The sequence below is a fragment of the Somniosus microcephalus genome, unplaced genomic scaffold, assembly GCF_052327205.1.
Source record: "Somniosus microcephalus isolate GS21.2 unplaced genomic scaffold, FLI_Smic_1.0 unresolved_chr9, whole genome shotgun sequence".
NCBI lineage: Eukaryota > Metazoa > Chordata > Chondrichthyes > Squaliformes > Somniosidae > Somniosus > Somniosus microcephalus.
This window is the reverse complement of record NW_028225187.1, coordinates 22,307,188-22,325,130: the sequence shown is the minus strand read 5'-3', so window position 1 is coordinate 22,325,130 and position 17,943 is coordinate 22,307,188. Positions and strand designations below refer to the sequence as shown.

The window sequence follows — 17,943 nt, the reverse complement described above, 5'->3', positions numbered from 1 at the left end:
CACTGCCATATGTTTCTAAGCGGCTCCCGTCCTATTCCTAACTGCAATCGGTAATTCGATATGAATTCGTTATACTACATTGGCCCAGAAATTCGGGTCTCCACGGGTGAGTACGCACGGGGTACTCACCCGTAAGCCCAACGGAAGTGCCGGTTTCCTGCATGCACTGCGCATGCGCGGGAAACCGGCACTTCCGTTCCCCTGAAAGAAGGGGTTGAGAAGTCGAACGCGTGCGCCGGAGAGGCAGCGCGTGCGCATCGAACTTACGGTATTTTTGCAGGTTTCTCCGGGAGGGTAAGTCTCCAGAAGTTAGACATGTAAAAAGCAGGCGCAGGGCCTGCTTGTAACAAGGTAAGTGGTGAATTAATTAAAATTAAAACATTTTTTCCACAGGTTTATTATTTTTAAATACTTTAAAGAAAGGTAAGTTTGTTTTTAACCCCGTTATAAAATGCAATGAACTTTTTCAAAAATTTAAATTATTGTTTAAAATAGTTATTTCATGTAATTTATAGTTTATTTTAAAAATGTGATTTTTTAAAAATTTATTTGAGGGTTTAGTGATGTTTTGGGGCTTAAAATATTTATGGTTTTGACAGCCCTTTATGTCAAACTAATGAACGAAGCATTCCCTGCTACCATTGGCTCTCCATGGCCCACTTGATCCCAGGGGACGCATCGATCTAACTGTGTCCCTGGGATACGCAAGCACTGCACGCCGGCAGTTGGAGGAGGCCCAGGATCGGAATCCCACGGGGGCCCGCAGCTCAATGGCCAGCGCGCTAGGTAAGTGCAGGTCGGGGGCTTGCACCCACGGGAAGCCCACGACCCGAATTTCTGGGCCATTATTACTTCTTTCTTACCTCTAGACTTGACTATTCCAATGCATGTTTCATCAGCTCCGATGGACGGGTCACATTGTCCGCATGCCCGATACGAGACTCCCAAAACAGGCGCTCTACTCGGAGCTCCGGCACAGCAAGAGAGCCCCAGGTGGGCAGAGGAAATGCTCCAAGGACACCCTCAAAGCCTCCTTGAAAAAAGTGCAACATCCCCACCGACACCTGGGACTCCCTGGCCCAAGACCAGAGCACAAAGTGGAGGAGAAGCATCCGGGAAGGTGCCGAACACCTCGAGTCTCTTCGCCGGGAGCAAGCGGGAGCAAGTGCAGGCAGCGGAAGGAGCGCACGTCAACCCAAGCACCCCAACCCACCCGCCCCCTTCAACCACCGTCTGCCCCACCTGTGACAGAGACTGTAGGTCCCGCATTGGACTCATCAGTCACCTGAGAACTCATTGTTAATGTGGAAGCAAGTCATCCTCGGTTCTGAGGGACTGCCTAAGGAGAAGGAATTCCAACGCACTCCAGGCTGGCCTCCCACATTCCACCCTACGTAAACTTGAGGTCATCCAAAACTCGGCTGCCCGTGTCCTAACTCACATCAAGTCCCGTTCGTCCATCTCCCCCTGTGCTCGCTGACCTACTTTGGCTCCCGGCAGCGCCTCGATTTCAAAATTCTCATCATTGTTTTCAAATCCCTCCATGGCCCTCGCCCCCTCCCTATCTCTGTAACCTCCTCCAGCCCTACAATTCTCATCCTCCTGTTCAAATCCCTCCATGGCCCTCACCCCCTCACTAGCTCTGTAATGTCAGCTGTGTCTCAGTTGGTAGTACACACGCCTCTGTGTCAGAAGGGTTGTGGGTTCAAGTCCCACTCCAGGGACTCGAGCACATAAAGCTAGGCTGACACTCCGAGTGCAGTGCTGAGGGAGCGCTGCACTGTCGGAGGTGCCGTCTTTTGGATGAGACGTTAAACCGAGGCCCCGTCTGCTCTCTCAGGTAAATGATCCCATGGCCACTATTTCAAAGAAGAGCAGGGGGTGAGTTGTCCCCGGTGTCCTGGGGCCAATATAACAAAAACAGATTATCTGATTATTATCACATTGCTGTTTAGTGGGAGCTTGCTGTGCGCAAATTGGCTGCCGCGTTTCCCACATTACAACAGTGACTGCACTCCAAAAAGTACTTCATTGGCTGCAAAGCACTTTGGGAAGTCCGGTGGTCATGAAAGGCGCTATCGAAATGCAAGTTTTTCTTTCTAATCTCCTTCAGCCCCACAGCCCCCCCCCCCCCGAGATATCTGCGCTCCTCTAATTCTGCCCTCTTGAGCATCCCTGATTATAATCGCTCAACAATTGGTGGCCGTGCCTTCTGTTGCCTGGGCCCTAAGCTCTGGAATTCCCTCCCTAAACCTCTCCTCCTCTCTTTCCTCCTTTAAGACGCTCCTTAAAACCTCCCTCTTTGACCCAGCTTCTGGTCACCTGCCCTAATTTCTCCTCATGTGGCTCGGTGTCAAATCTCTTCTCTTCAAATACTCCTGTGCAGCGCCTTGGGGAAGTCTTACTGCCTTACAGGTGCTATATCAATACAAGTTGTCGCGGTTGTCGTTGCACAAGGCTCGCTTTTCGCGAAAGGCTGTCTCTTGTCCACAAAGCTGGTCGTGGATTTTTCACGGCCATCGGCAAAATGCTCAAAGTGGGGGCAGGAACTGCCCTCGCCTGCTCGCGCCAAAAGGGGTGGCATCACAGCGGCCAGCCGCGGCACGCCCCCACCCCCCCCCAACCGCCGATATTCCGCTCACTCAGTCTGAATGACGGGCGGGCGCGCAATGGGCAGCCGGAGCACCACAACTCGACACACGCTATCGGCCAAAATAAATTGCTAAACCACCCCCCACCCCGCCCGCCCACCCACCCTCCCAAATCATCACGCCGAATTTTCTTCATAAAACAGTACGCAAAATATTATCCGGTTAAAAAGGAGCATCGTCGTCTATGGCTTCTATATGAGTCACGTCATCCAGCAATCGTTCTCGAACGTAAATCCTGTATTCTGTGGATCAGAAGTATATCAGATTAATGGGGCATTCTTCTGTAAATCGCATCAGTGTAGCACTTCGAAAGCACAGCAAAAACAGTGCATAAATCATAAATATTGCCGTCAGGTTAGAAACATAGAAGATAGGAGCAGGAGTAGGCCATTCAGACCCTTGAGCCCGTTCCGCCATTCAATGCGATCATGGCTGATCATCCAAATTCAGTACCCTGTCCCTGCGTTCTCCCCATACCCCTTGATCCCTTTAACCTTAAGAAATATATCTAACTCCTTCTTGAATATATTTAATTAATTGGCCTCCACTGCCTTGTGTGGTAGAGAATTCCACAGGTTCACCACTCTCTGGGTGAAGAAATTCCTCCTCATCTCTGTCCTCAATGGCTTAACCCTTATCCTTAGTCTGTGACCTCTGGTTCTGGACTCCCCCGCCATCGGGAACATCCTTCCTGCATCTAGTTTGTCTAGTCCTGTTAGAATTTTATAAGTTTCAATGAGATCCCCTCTCATTCTTCTAAACTATAGCGAATATAAGCCCAATCGACCCAATCTCTCCTCATACGTCATTCCTGCCATCCCAGGTATCAGTCTGGTGAATCTTCGCTGCACTCCCTCCATGGCAAGAACATCCTTCCTCAGATAAGGCGACCAAAACTGCACACAATACTCAAGGTGTGCTGTATAACGGCAGCAAGACATCCTTGTTCCTGTACTTGAATCCTCTCGCTACGAAGGCCAACATACCATTTGCCTTCTTAACCGCCTGCTGCACCTGCATGCTTACCTTCAGCGACTGGTGCAAAAGGACACCCAGGTCTTGTTGCACTTCCCCTTTTCCCAATCGATTGCCGTTCAGATAATAATCTGCCTTCCTGTTTTTGCCACCAAAGTGGATAACCTCGCATTTATCCACATTATACTGCATCTGCCATGCATCTGCCCAATTGCCCAACCTGTCCAAATCGCACTGGTGTTTCTCTGCATCCTCCTCACATCTCCGCGGGATGGGATGCGCTGCAAAGACCCACACAGAGTGCGTTTTGTCTCCCGATCGCAAACGCTCACAAAGCAAAGGCGGGAACGCCAAAAGGCATCTGCGTAAAGTGCGCTCCTTACCACGTTTGCTCTTGCACAGCCGCGGTTTCTTGAAGTAATAGACGGAAATGGCCAGAATCAGGAGAAAGATCAGCGTGGCCAGGATCCAACCAATGATCGCCTTAACGTGGGAGGTCCCTGGAATGGAAACACGATTTAATTTTTTTTTTAAAACACGAAAATAAGTCAGTTTACCGGTTAGGTTTCCAAAGTTTATTTCCACACCAATCAATTGAACATGCAATTGGTGAAATTCGAACGGGCGTCAGAACGGACGGCGGCAGATTTTAAGCACCCCCCGCCCTATTTGAAATGTCATTGACGTCAAAGCCTTCGTCTCCCGAATAGACCACTTCAGGCCGAACCCCTGCTATTGTTCAGCGACCAATTGGGTGTAGAGGCTGGGAACGGATAAGGGCGACTGTAATCAGCAATCAAGAGGTGCAACAGTCACTGACGTCAGAAAACTACTAGGCCCGTGGTCTCAGCGTTAAACAAAGCTTTAATCAACTGTTTTACAACATGGAGGTCTAGTTGTGTCCTTCACTAGTTCCTGTTAAAGAATGTCCTGAGCAAGCTGGGCCCCTGCCTGAGTATTTATAATCTCCCTGGACAGCGCCACCCGCAGGCCGCTCAGTATTATTTCATAAGATTTTCTTTCATGAATGACTGATTCATGTCAGGGATGATTTAATTTAGGTTTATAAGATGACTCAAGGAATTGACAAGGGGTTGCATGAACAGAGAGACCTGGGGGTATATGTGCACAAATCGTTGACGGTGGCATGGCAGGTTGAGAAAGCGGTTAAAAAAGCATACGGGATCCTGGGCTTCATGAATAGAGGCATAGAGTACAAGAGCAAGGAAGTTATGATGAACCTGTATAAAACACTGGTCCGACCTGAACTGGAGTATTGTGTCCAATTCTGGTCACCGCACTTTAGGAAGAATGTGAAGGCCTTAGAGATTTACTAGAACAGTTCCAGGGATGAAGGACTTCAGTGATGTGGAGAGACTGGAGAAGCTGGGATTGTTCTCCTCAGAGCAGAGAAGGTTAAGGGGAGATTGACCAGAATGGTACCAGGGATGAGGGACTTCAGTGATGTGGAGAGACTGGAGAAGCTGGGATTGTTCTCCTTAGAGCAGAGAAAGTTATGGGGGAGATTGACCAGAATGGTACCGGGGATGAGGGACTTCAGTGATGAGGAGAGACTGGAGAAGCTGGGATTGTTCTCCTTAGAGCAGAGAAGGTTAAGAGGAGATTGACCAGAATGGGACCAGGGATGAGGGACTTCAGTGATGTGGAGAGACTGGAGTAGCTGGGATGGTTCGCCTTGGAGCAGAGAAGTTTAAGAGGAGATTGACCAGAATGGTACCAGGGATGAGGGACTTCAGTGATGTGGAGAGACTGGAGAAGCTGGGATTGTTCTCCTTAGAGCAGAGAAGGTTAAGGGGAGATTGAACAGAATGGTACCAGGGATGAGGGACTTCAGTGATGTGGAGCGACTAGAGAAGCTGGGGTTGTTCTCCTCAGAGCAGAGAAGGTTAAGAGGAGATTGACCAGAATGGTACCAGGGATGAGGGACTTCAGTGATGTGGAGAGACTGGAGAAGCTGGGGTTGTTCTCCTTAGAGCAGAGAAGGTTAAGGGGAGATTGACCAGAATGGTACCAGGGATGAGGCACTTCAGTGATGTGGAGATACTGGGGAAGATGGGATTGTTCTCCTTAGAGCAGAGAAGGTTAAGGGGAGATTGACCAGAATGGTACCAGGGATGAGGGACTTCAGTGATGTGGAGAGACTGGAGAAGCTGGGATTGTTCTCCTTAGAGCAGAGAAAGTTATGGGGGAGATTGACCAGAATGGTACCGGGGATGAGGGACTTCAGTGATGTGGAGAGACGGGAGAAACTGGGATTGTTCTCCTTATAGCAGAGAAGGTTAAGAGGAGATTGACCAGAATGGGACCAGGGATGAGGGACTTCAGTGATGTGGAGAGACTGGAGAAGGTGGGATTGTTCTCCTTGGAGCAGAGAAGGTTAAGAGGAGATTGACCAGAATGGTACCAGGGATGAGGGATTTCGGTGATGTGGAGAGACTGGAGAAGCTGGGATTGTTCTCCTTAGAGCAGAGAAGGTTAAGGGGAGATTGACCAGAATGGTACCAGGGATGAGGGACTTCAGTGTTGTGGAGAGACTAGAGAAGCTGGGCTTGTTCTCCTTAGAGCAGAGAAGGTAAAGAGGAGATTGACCAGAATGGGACCAGGGATGAGGGACTTCAGTGATGTGGAGAGACTGGAGAAGCTGGGGTTGTTCTCCTTAGAGCAGAGAAGGTTAAGGGGAGATTGACCAGAATGGTACCAGGGATGAGGGACTTCAGTGATGTGGAGAGACTGGAGAAGCTGGGATTGTTCTCCTTAGAGCAGAGAAGGTTAAGGGGAGATTGACCAGAATGGTACCGCGGATGAGGGACTTCAGTGATGTGGAGAGACTGGAGAAGCTGGGATTGTTCTCCTTAGAGCAGAGAAGGTTAAGAGGAGATTGAACAGAATGGGACCAGGGATGAGGGACTTCAGTGATGTGGAGAGACTGGAGAAGCTGGGATTGTTCTCCTTGGAGCAGAGAATGTTAAGAGGAGATTGACCAGAATGGGACCAGGGATGAGGGACTTCAGTGATGTGGAGATACTGGAGAAGCTGGGGTTGTTCTCCTTAGAGCAGAGAAGGTTAAGGGGAGATTGACCAGAATGGTACCAGTGATGAGGGACCTCAGTGATGTGGAGAGACTGGAGAAGCTGTGATTGTTCTCCTTAGAACAGACAAGGTTAAGAGGAGATTGACCAGATTGGGACCAGGGATGAGTGACTTCAGTGATGTGGAGAGACTGGAGAAGCTGGGGTTGTTCTCCTTAGAGCAGAGAAGTTTAAAGGGGAGATTGACCAGAATGGTACTGCAGATGAGGGACTTCAGTGATGAGGAGAGACTGGAGAAGCTGGGATTGTTCTCCATGGAGCAGAGAAGGTTAAGGGGAGATTGACCAGAATGCTACCAGGGATGAGGGACTTCATTGATGTGGAGAGACTGGAGAAGCTGGGATTGTTCTCCTTAGGGCAGAGAAGGTTAAGGGGAGATTGACCAGAATGGGACCAGGGATGAGGGACTTCAGTGATGTGGAGAGACTGGAGCAGCTTTGATTGTTCTCCTTAGAGCAGAGAAGGTTAAGGGGAGATTGACCAGAATGGTACCAGGGATGAGGGACCTCAGTGAAGTGGAGAGACTGGAAAAGCTGGGATTGTTCTCCTTAGAGCAGAGAAGGTTAAGGGGAGATTGACCAGAATGGTACCAGGGATGAGGTACTTCAGTGATGTGGAGAGACTGGAGAAGCTGGGATTGTTCTCCTTAGAGCAGAGAAGGTTAAGAGGAGATTGAACAGAATGGGACCAGGGATGAGGGACTTCAGTGATGTGGAGAGACTGGAGAAGCTGGGATTGTTCTCCTTGGAGCCGAGAATGTTAAGAGGAGATTGACCAGAATGGGACCAGGGATGAGGGGCTTCAGTGATGTGGAGATACTGGGGAAGCTGGGAATGTTCTCCTTAGAACAGAGAAGGTTAAGAGGTGATTGTCCAGAAAGAGACCAGGGATGAGGGACTTCAGTGATGTGGAGAGACTGGAGAAGCTGGGGCTGTTCTCCTTAGAGCAGAGAAGGTTAAGGGGAGATTGACCAGAATGGTACCAGTGATGAGGGACCTCAGTGATGTGGAGAGACTGGAGAAGCTGGGATTGTTCTCCTTAGAACAGAGAAGGTTAAGAGGTGATTGACCAGAATGGGACCAGGGATGAGGGACTTCAGTGATGTGGAGAGACTGGACAAGCTGGGGTTGTTCTCCTTAGAGCAGACAAGTTTAAAGGGGAGATTGACCAGAATGGTACTGGGGATGAGGGACTTCAGTGATGTGGAGAGACTGGAGAAGCTGGGATTGTTCTCCTTAGAGCAGAGAAGGTTAAGGGGAGATTGACAAGAATGGTACCAGGGATGAGGGACTTCAGTGATGTGGAGAGACTGGAGAAGCTGCGGTTGTTCTCCTTAGAGCAGAGAAGGTTAAGGGGAGATTGACCAGAATGGTCCCAGGGATGTGGGACTTCAATGATGTGGAGAGACTGGAGAAGCTGGGATTGTTCTCCTTAGAGCAGAGAAGGTTAAGGGGAGATTGACCAGCGTGGTACCAGGGATGAGGGACTTCAGTGATGTGGAGAGACTGGAGAAGCTGGGATTGTTCTCCTTAGAGCAGAGAAGGTTAAGGGGAGATTGACCAGAATGGGACCAGGGATGAGGGACTTCAGTGATGTGGAGAGACTGGAGAAGCTGGGATTGTTCTCCTTAGAGCAGAGAAGGTTAAGAGGAGATTGAACAGAATGGGACCAGGGATGAGGGACTTCAGTGATGTGGAGAGACTGGAGAAGCTGGGATTGTTCTCCTTGGAGCCGAGAATGTTAAGAGGAGATTGACCAGAATGGGACCAGGGATGAGGGGCTTCAGTGATGTGGAGATACTGGGGAAGCTGGGAATGTTCTCCTTAGAACAGAGAAGGTTAAGGGGAGATTGACCAGAATGGTACCAGTGATGAGGGACCTCAGTGATGTGGAGAGACTGGAGAAGCTGTGATTGTTCTCCTTAGAACAGACAAGGTTAAGAGGAGATTGACCAGATTGGGACCAGGGATGAGTGACTTCAGTGATGTGGAGAGACTGGAGAAGCTGGGGTTGTTCTCCTTAGAGCAGAGAAGTTTAAAGGGGAGATTGACCAGAATGGTACTGGAGATGAGGGACTTCAGTGATGAGGAGAGACTGGAGAAGCTGGGATTGTTCTCCATGGAGCAGAGAAGGTTAAGGGGAGATTGACCAGAATGCTACCAGGGATGAGGGACTTCATTGATGTGGAGAGACTGGAGAAGCTGGGGTTGTTCTCCTTAGGGCAGAGAAGGTTAAGGGGAGATTGACCAGAATGGGACCAGGGATGAGGGACTTCAGTGATGTGGAGAGACTGGAGCAGCTGGGATTGTTCTCCTTAGAGCAGAGAAGGTTAAGGGGAGATTGACCAGAATGGTACCAGGGATGAGGGACCTCAGTGAAGTGGAGAGACTGGAAAAGCTGGGAATGTTCTCCTTAGAGCAGAGAAGGTTAAGGGGAGATTGACCAGAATGGTACCAGGGATGAGGGACGTCAGTGATGTGGAGATACTGGGGAAGCTGGGCTTTTTCTCCTTAGAGCAGAGAAGGTAAAGAGGAGATTGACCAGAATGGTACCAGGGATGAGGGACTTCAGTGATGTGGAGAGACTGGAGAAGCTGGGGTTGTTCTCCTTAGAGCAGAGAAGGTTAAGGGGAGATTGACCAGAATGGTACCAGGGATGAGGGACTTCAGTGATGTGGAGAGACTGGAGAAGCTGGGATTGTTCTCCTTAGAGCAGAGAAGGTTAAGAGGAGATTGAACAGAATGGGACCAGGGATGAGGGACTTCAGTGATGTGGAGAGACTGGAGAAGCTGGGATTGTTCTCCTTGGAGCCGAGAATGTTAAGAGGAGATTGACCAGAATGGGACCAGGGATGAGGGGCTTCAGTGATGTGGAGATACTGGGGAAGCTGGGAATGTGCTCCTTAGAACAGAGAAGGTTAAGAGGTGATTGACCAGAATGGGACCAGGGATGAGGGACTTCAGTGATGTGGAGAGACTGGAGAAGCTGGAGTTGTTCTCCTTAGAGCAGAGAAGGTTAAGGGGAGATTGGCCAGAATGGTACCAGTGATGAGGGACCTCAGTGATGTGGAGAGACTGGAGAAGCTGGGATTGTTCTCCTTAGAACAGAGAAGGTTAAGAGGTGATTGACCAGAATGGGACCAGGGATGAGGGACTTCAGTGATGTGGAGAGACTGGACAAGCTGGGGTTGTTCTCCTTAGAGCAGACAAGTTTAAAGGGGAGATTGACCAGAATGGTACTGGGGATGAGGGACTTCAGTGATGTGGAGAGACTGGAGAAGCTGGGATTGTTCTCCTTAGAGCAGAGAAGGTTAAGGGGAGATTGACAAGAATGGTACCAGGGATGAGGGACTTCAGTGATGTGGAGAGACTGGAGAAGCTGGGGTTGTTCTCCTTAGAGCAGAGAAGGTTAAGGGGAGATTGACCAGAATGGTACCAGGGATGTGGGACTTCAATGATGTGGAGAGACTGGAGAAGCTGGGATTGTTCTCCTTAGAGCAGAGAAGGTTAAGGGGAGATTGACCAGCGTGGTACCAGGGATGAGGGACTTCAGTGATGTGGAGAGACTGGAGAAGCTGGGGTTGTTCTCCTTAGAGCAGAGAAGGTTAAGGGGAGATTGAACTGAATGGGACCAGGGATGAGGGACTTCAGTGATGTGGAGAGACTGGAGAAGCTGGGATGGTTCTCCTTGGAGCAGAGAAGGTTAAGAGGAGATTGACCAGAATGGGACCAGGGATGAGGGACTTCAGTGATGTGGAGATACTGGGAAAGCTGGGATTGTTCTCCTTAGAGCAGAGAAGGTTAAGGGGAGATTGACCAGAAACGTACCAGTGATGAGGGACCTCAGTGATGTGGAGAGACTGGAGAAGCTATGATTGTTCTCCTTAGAACAGACAAGGTTAAGAGGAGATTGACCAGATTGTGACCAGGGATGAGTGACTTCAGTGATGTGGAGAGACTGGAGAAGCTGGGGTTGTTCTCCTTAGAGCAGAGAGGTTTAAAGGGGAGATTGACCAGAATGTTACTGGAGATGAGGGGCTTCAGTGATGTGGAGAGACTGGAGAAGCTGGGATTGTTCTCCATGGAGCAGAGAAGGTTAAGGGGAGATTGACCAGAATGCTACCAGGGATGAGGGACTTCATTGATGTGGAGAGACTGGAGAAGCTGGGGTTGTTCTCCATAGAGCAGAGAAGGTTAAGGGGAGATTGACCAGAATGGGACCAGGGATGAGGGACTTCAGTGATGTGGAGAGACTGGAGCAGCTGGGATTGTTCTCCTTAGAGCAGAGAAGGTTAAGGGGAGATTGACCAGAATGGTACCAGGGATGAGGGACCTCAGTGAAGTGGAGAGACTGGAAAAGCTGGGATTGTTCTCCTTAGAGCAGAGAAGGTTAAGGGGAGATTGACCAGAATGGTACCAGGGATGAGGGACTTCAGTGATGTGGAGATACTGGGGAAGCTGGGCTTGTTCTCCTTAGAGCAGAGAAGGTAAAGAGGAGATTGACCAGAATGGTACCAGGGATGAGGGACTTCAGTGATGTGGAGAGACTGGAGAAGCTGGGGTTGTTCTCCTTAGAGCAGAGAAGGTTAAGGGGAGATTGACCAGAATGGTACCAGGGATGAGGGACTTCAGTGATGTGGAGGGACTGGAGAAGCTGGGATTGTTCTCCTTAGAGCAGAGAAGGTTAAGAGGAGATTGAACAGAATGGGACCAGGGATGAGGGACTTCAGTGATGTGGAGAGACTGGAGAAGCTGGGATTGTTCTCCTTGGAGCCGAGAATGTTAAGAGGAGATTGACCAGAATGGGACCAGGGATGAGGAACTTCAGTGATGTGGAGATACTGGGGAAGCTGGGAATGTTCTCCTCAGAACAGAGAAGGTTAAGAGGTGATTGACCAGAATGGGACCAGGGATGAGGGACTTCAGTGATGTGGAGAGACTGGAGAAGCTGGGGTTGTTCTCCTTAGAGCAGAGAAGGTAAAGGGGAAATTGACCAGAATGGTACCAGTGATGAGGGACCTCAGTGATGTGGAGAGACTGGAGAAGCTGGGATTGTTCTCCTTAGAACAGAGAAGGTTAAGAGGTGATTGACCAGAATGGGACCAGGGATGAGGGACTTCAGTGATGTGGAGAGACTGGACAAGCTGGGGTTGTTCTCCTTAGAGCAGACAAGTTTAAAGGGGAGATTGACCAGAATGGTACTGGGGATGAGGGACTTCAGTGATGTGGAGAGACTGGAGAAGCTGGGATTGTTCTCCTTAGAGCAGAGAAGGTTAAGGGGAGATTGACAAGAATGGTACCAGGGATGAGGGACTTCAGTGATGTGGAGAGACTGGAGAAGCTGGGGTTGTTCTCCTTAGAGCAGAGAAGGTTAAGGGGAGATTGACCAGAATGGTACCAGGGATGTGGGACCTCAATGATGTGGAGAGACTGGAGAAGCTGGGATTGTTCTCCTTAGAGCAGAGAAGGTTAAGGGGAGATTGACCAGCGTGGTACCAGGGATGAGGGACTTCAGTGATGTGGAGAGACTGGAGAAGCTGGGGTTGTTCTCCTTAGAGCAGAGAAGGTTAAGGGGAGATTGAACTGAATGGGACCAGGGATGAGGGACTTCAGTGATGTGGAGAGACTGGAGAAGCTGGGATGGTTCTCCTTGGAGCAGAGAAGGTTAAGAGGAGATGGACCAGAATGGGACCAGGGATGAGGGACTTCAGTGATGTTGAGATACTGGGAAAGCTGGGATTGTTCTCCTTAGAGCAGAGAAGGTTAAGGGGAGATTGACCAGAAACGTACCAGTGATGAGGGACTTCAGTGATGTGGAGAGACTGGAGAAGCTGGGATTGTTCTCCTTAGAACAGAGAAGGTTAAGAGGAGATTGACCAGATTGGGACCAGGGATGAGTGACTTCAGTGATGTGGAGAGACTGGAGAAGCTGGGGTTGTTCTCCTTAGAGCAGAGAAGTTTAAAGGGGTGATTGACCAGAATGGTACTGGGGATGAGGGACTTCAGTGATGTGGAGAGACTGGAGAAGCTGGGATTGTTCTCCTTAGAGCAGAGAAGGTTAAGGGGAGATTGACAAGAATGGTACCAGGGATGAGGGACTTCAGTGATGTGGAGAGACTGGAGAAGCTGGGATTGTTCTCCTTAGAGCAGAGAAGGTTAAGGGGAGATTGACCAGAATGGTACCAGGGATGAGGGACTTCAGTGATGTGGAGATACTGGGGAAGCTGGGATTGTTCTCCTTAGAGCAGAGAAGGTTAAGGGGAGATTGACCAGAATGGTACCAGGGATGAGGGACTTCAGTGATGTGGAGAGACTAGAGAAGCTGGGCTTGTTCTCCTTAGAGCAGAGAAGGTAAAGAGGAGATTGACCAGAATGGTACCAGGGATGAGGGACTTCAGTGATGTGGAGAGACTGGAGAAGCTGGGGTTGTTCTCCTTAGAGCAGAGAAGGTTAAGAGGAGATTGACCAGAATGGGACCAGGGATGAGGGACTTCAGTGATGTGGAGAGACTGGAGAAGCTGGGGTTGTTCTCCTTAGAGCAGAGAAGGTTAAGGGGAGATTGACCAGAATGGTACCAGTGATGAGGGACCTCAGTGATGTGGAGAGACTGGAGAAGCTGGGGTTGTTCTCCTTAGAACAGAGAAGGTTAAGAGGAGATTGACCAGAATGGGACCAGGGATGAGGGACTTCAGTGATGTGGAGAGACTGGAGAAGCTGGGATTGTTCTCCTTAGAGCAGAGAAGTTTAAAGGGGAGATTGACCAGAATGGTACTGGGGATGAGGGACTTCAGTGATGTGGACAGACTGGAGAAGCTGGGATTGTTCTCCTTAGAGCAGAGAAGGTTAAGGGGAGATTGACAAGAATGGTACCAGGGATGAGGGACTTCAGTGATGTGGAGAGACTGGAGAAGCTGGGGTTGTTCTCCTTAGAGCAGAGAAGGTTAAGGGGAGATTGACCAGAATGGTACCAGGGATGTGGGACTTCAATGATGTGGAGAGACTGGAGAAGCTGGGATTGTTCTCCTTAGAGCAGAGAAGGTTAAGCGGAGATTAACCAGCATGGTACCAGGGATGAGGGACTTCAGTGATGTGGAGAGACTGGAGAAGCTGGGGTTGTTCTCCTTAGAGCAGTGAAGGTTAAGGGGAGATTGACCTGAATGGGACCAGGGATGAGGGACTTCAGTGATGTGGAGAGACTGGAGAAGCTGGGATGGTTCTCCTTGGAGCAGAGAAGGTTAAGAGGAGATTGACCAGAATGGGACCAGGGATGAGGGACTTCAGTGAAGTGGAGATACTGGGGAAGCTGGGATTGTTCTCCTTAGAGCAGAGAAGGTTAAGGGGAGATTGACCAGAATGGTACCAGGGATGTGGGACTTCAATGATGTGGAGAGACTGGAGAAGCTGGGATTGTTCTCCTTAGAACAGAGAAGGTTAAGAGGAGATTGACCAGATTGGGACCAGGGATGAGTGACTTCAGTGATTTGGAGAGACTGGAGAAGCTGGGGTTGTTCTCCTTAGAGCAGAGAAGTTTAAAGGGGAGATTGACCAGAATGGTACTGGGGATGAGGGACTTCAGTGATGTGGAGAGACTGGAGAAGCTGGGATTGTTCTCCTTAGAGCAGAGAAGGTTAAGGGGAGATTGACAAGAATGGTACCAGGGATGAGGGACTTCAGTGATGTGGAGAGACTGGAGAAGCTGGGATTGTTCTCCTTAGAGCAGAGAAGGTTAAGGGGAGATTGACCTGAATGGTACCAGGGATGAGGGACTTCAGTGATGTGGAGAGACTGGAGAAGCTGGGATTGTTCTCCTTAGAGCAGAGAAAGTTATGGGGGAGATTGACCAGAATGGTACCTGGGATGAGGGACTTCAGTGATGTGGAGAGACTGGAGAAGCTGGGATTGTTCTCCTTAGAGCAGAGAAGGTTAAGAGGAGATTGACCAGAATGGGACCAGGGATGAGGGACTTCAGTGATGTGGAGAGACTGGAGAAGCTGGGATTGTTCTCCTTGGAGCAGAGAAGGTTAAGTGGAGGTTGACCAGAATGGTACCAGGGATGAGGGACTTCAGTGATGTGGAGAAGCTGGGATTGTTCTCCTTAGAGCAGAGAACGTTAAGGGGAGATTGACCAGAATGGTACCAGGGATGAGGGACTTCAGTGATGTGGAGAGACTGGAGATGCTGGGGATGTTCTCCTTAGAGCAGAGAAGGTTAAGTGGAGATTGACCAGAATGGGACCAGGGATGAGGGACTTCAGTGATGTGGAGAGACTGGAGAAGCTGGGGTTGTTCTCCTTAGAGCAGAGAAGGTTGTGGGGAGATTGACCAGAATGGGACCAGGGATGAGGAACTTCAGTGATGTGGAGAGGCTGGAGAAGCTGGGATTGTTCTCCTTGGAGCAGGGAAGGTTAAGGGGAGATTGACCAGAATGGTATTGGGGTTGAGGAACTTCAGTGATGTGGAGAGACTGGAGAAGCTGGGATTGTTCTCCTTGGAGCAGAGAAGTTTAAGGGGGAGATTGACCACAATGGTACCGGGGATGAGGGACTTCAGTGATGTGGAGAGACTGGAGAAGCTGGGGTTGTTCTCCTTGGAGCAGAGAAGGTTAAGAGGAGATTGACCGGAATGGTACCAGGGATGAGGGACTTCAGTGATGTGGAGAGACTGTAGAAGCTGGGGTTGTTCTCCTTAGAGCAAAGGAGGTTAAGGGGAGATTGACCAGAATGGTACCAGGGATGAGGGACTTCAGTGATGTGGAGAGACTGGAGAAGCTGGGGTTGTTCTCCTTAGAGCAGAGAAGGTTAAGGGGAGATTGACCCGAATGGTACCAGGGATGAGGGACTTCAGTGATGTGGAGAGACTGGAGAAGCTGGGGCTGTTCTTCTTGGAGCAGAGAAGGTGGAGAGGAGATTTGATGGAGGTGTTTAAAATCATGAGAGGTCTAGACAGAGTAGATAGCGATAAACAGTTCCCATTGGCAGAAGGGTTGTGAACCAGAGGACACAGTTTTAAGGGGATTGGCAGAAGAACCAAAGGCGACATGAGGAATAACTTTTTTACACAGCGAGTGGTTAGGATGTGCAAGTCTCTGCCTAAAAGGGTGGTGGAGGCAGACTCAATCGTGGCGTTCAAATGAGAACTGGATAACTACTTGAATATCAAGTGGTGGAGGGCGTCCGAAGAGTCGTGGATGTAGTTGGGAAGAGACTGGAGAAGGGGAGAAAAGATAGAGTCGAGATAGGAAGAGATAAGTTCTGTGGGACAAGAACAGGCTGAAACGATGGGCCTACCAGTGCAGTCCTGTTTGTGGATCTTTGGAAGGAGGTACAACGGGCTGTGCGGGGTTGGGGAACTATGAGGTTGGTGGTCGTTTCTGTGCCCACTTCTCTGGCCAGGAATCTTCCCCACGCACGACTTACCCTTTTTCCCACTTTCAGAATTCCCATTCTGCCCCTCCCTCTGGCTTCTTATCCTCTCTAGATCTTTTCATCGCTAACTGCCACCGTGACATCGGCCGTCTCCATTTCTCTGCTCCCCTCAATCACTCCAACCTTCCTCTCTCTGAACGTGCAGCACTCCATTCTCTTAGATCCAACCCTGACATTGTCATTAAACCTGCTGACAAGGGTGGTGCTGTTGTTGTTTGGCGAACTGACCTCTACCTAGCGGAAGCTGAACGCCAACTCTCCGACACCTCCTCCTACCTCCACCTGGACCACGGCCCCACTACCGATCATCAAACCACCGTTTCCAAGACTGTCACTGACCTCATCTATCTGGAGTTCTTCCCCCCGCGGCCACCAACCTCATAGTTCCCCAATCCCGCACAGCCCGCTTCTACCTCCTTCCCAAGATCCACAAACAGGACTGCCCTGGTAGACCCATCATTTCAACCTGTTCTTGCCCCACGGAACTTATCTCTTCCTATCTCGACTCTCTTTTCTCCGCTTGTCCAGTCTCTTCCCACCTACATCTGCGACTCTTCGGACGCCCTCCGCCACTTTACAGTTTCCAGTTTCCTGGCCTCAACTGCCTCCTTTTCACCATGGACGTACAATTCCTCTACACTTCCATCCCCCACCAGGATGGCCTGAGGGCGCTCCGCTTCTTCCTTGAACAGAGGCCCGACCAGTCCACATCCACCACCACCCTCCTCCGCCTGGCTGAACTTGTTCTCACATTGAACAACTTCTCCTTTAACTCTGCTCATTTCCTCCAAATCAAAGGTGTTGCTATGGGTACCCACATGGGTCCTAGCTATGCCTGCCTTTTCATGGGATATGTGGAACACTCTTTGTTCCAGTCCTACTCGGGCCCCCTCCCTCACTTTTTTTTCCGATACATTGATGACTGTATCGGTGCCGTTTCCTGCTCTCGCCCTGAACTAGACAATTTCATTCACTTTGCCTCCAATTTCCACCCTTCCCTCACCTTCACATGGTCCATCTCTGACTCTTCCCTTCCCTTCCTCGACTTCTCCGTCTCCATCTCTGGGGATAGGTTATTGACGAATATTCACTACAAGCCCACTGACTCCCACAGCTACCTGGACTACACTTCCTCCCACCCCGCCTCCTGGAAGGACTCTATTCCATTCTCCCAGTTTCTCCGTCTCCGCCGCATCTGCTCCGACGATGCCACCTTCCACACCAGTGCTTCCGACATGTCTTCCTTTTTCCTCAACCGAGGATTCCCCTCTACTGTGGCTGACACGGCCCTCGACCGTGTCCGTTCTATCTCCCGCACTTCTGCCCTCACCCCTGCCCCTCCCTCCCGGAACCACGATAGGGTTCCCCTTGTCCTCACCTTTCACCCCACCAGCCTCCACATTCAATGGATCATCCTCCGCCATTTCCGCCACCTCCAAAGTGATCCCACCACCAAATGCATCTTCCCCTCCCCTCCCCTTTCAGCATTCCATAGGGACTGCTCCCTCCGAGACACCCTAGTCCACTCCCTTATCACCCCCAGCACCCCTTCCCCTTCACCTGGCACCTTCCCGTGCAAGCGCAGGAGATGTAACACCTGCCCCTATACCTCCCCCCTTCCCACTGTCCAGGGCCCCAAACACCCCTTCCAGGTGAAACAGCGATTTACTTGTACTTCTTGCAATCTAGTATACTGTATTCGCTGCTCACGATGCGGTCTCCTCTACATTGGGGAGATCCAAACGCAGATTGGGTGACCGCTTTGCGGAACGTCTCCGTTCAGT

The 17,943-nt window shown here is 50.3% G+C and overlaps 1 protein-coding gene across 1 annotated transcript in view; it reads right to left on the bottom strand.

Annotated features, from left to right (window-relative positions):
* Nucleotides 1–2,763: 2,763 nt before the first annotated feature.
* Nucleotides 2,764–17,943, bottom strand: part of LOC147084913 (uncharacterized) — a 54,900-nt gene continuing 39,720 nt past the window's right edge. The window contains exons 4-5 of the mRNA XM_085979628.1: nt 4,010–4,126; nt 2,764–2,893 (exon numbers count right to left, since the gene is read on the bottom strand). Of these exons, the coding sequence (XP_085835754.1) occupies nt 2,814–2,893; nt 4,010–4,126 (197 nt within the window). The 3' untranslated portion in view covers nt 2,764–2,813. The remainder of the gene's footprint in view (nt 2,894–4,009; nt 4,127–17,943) is intronic.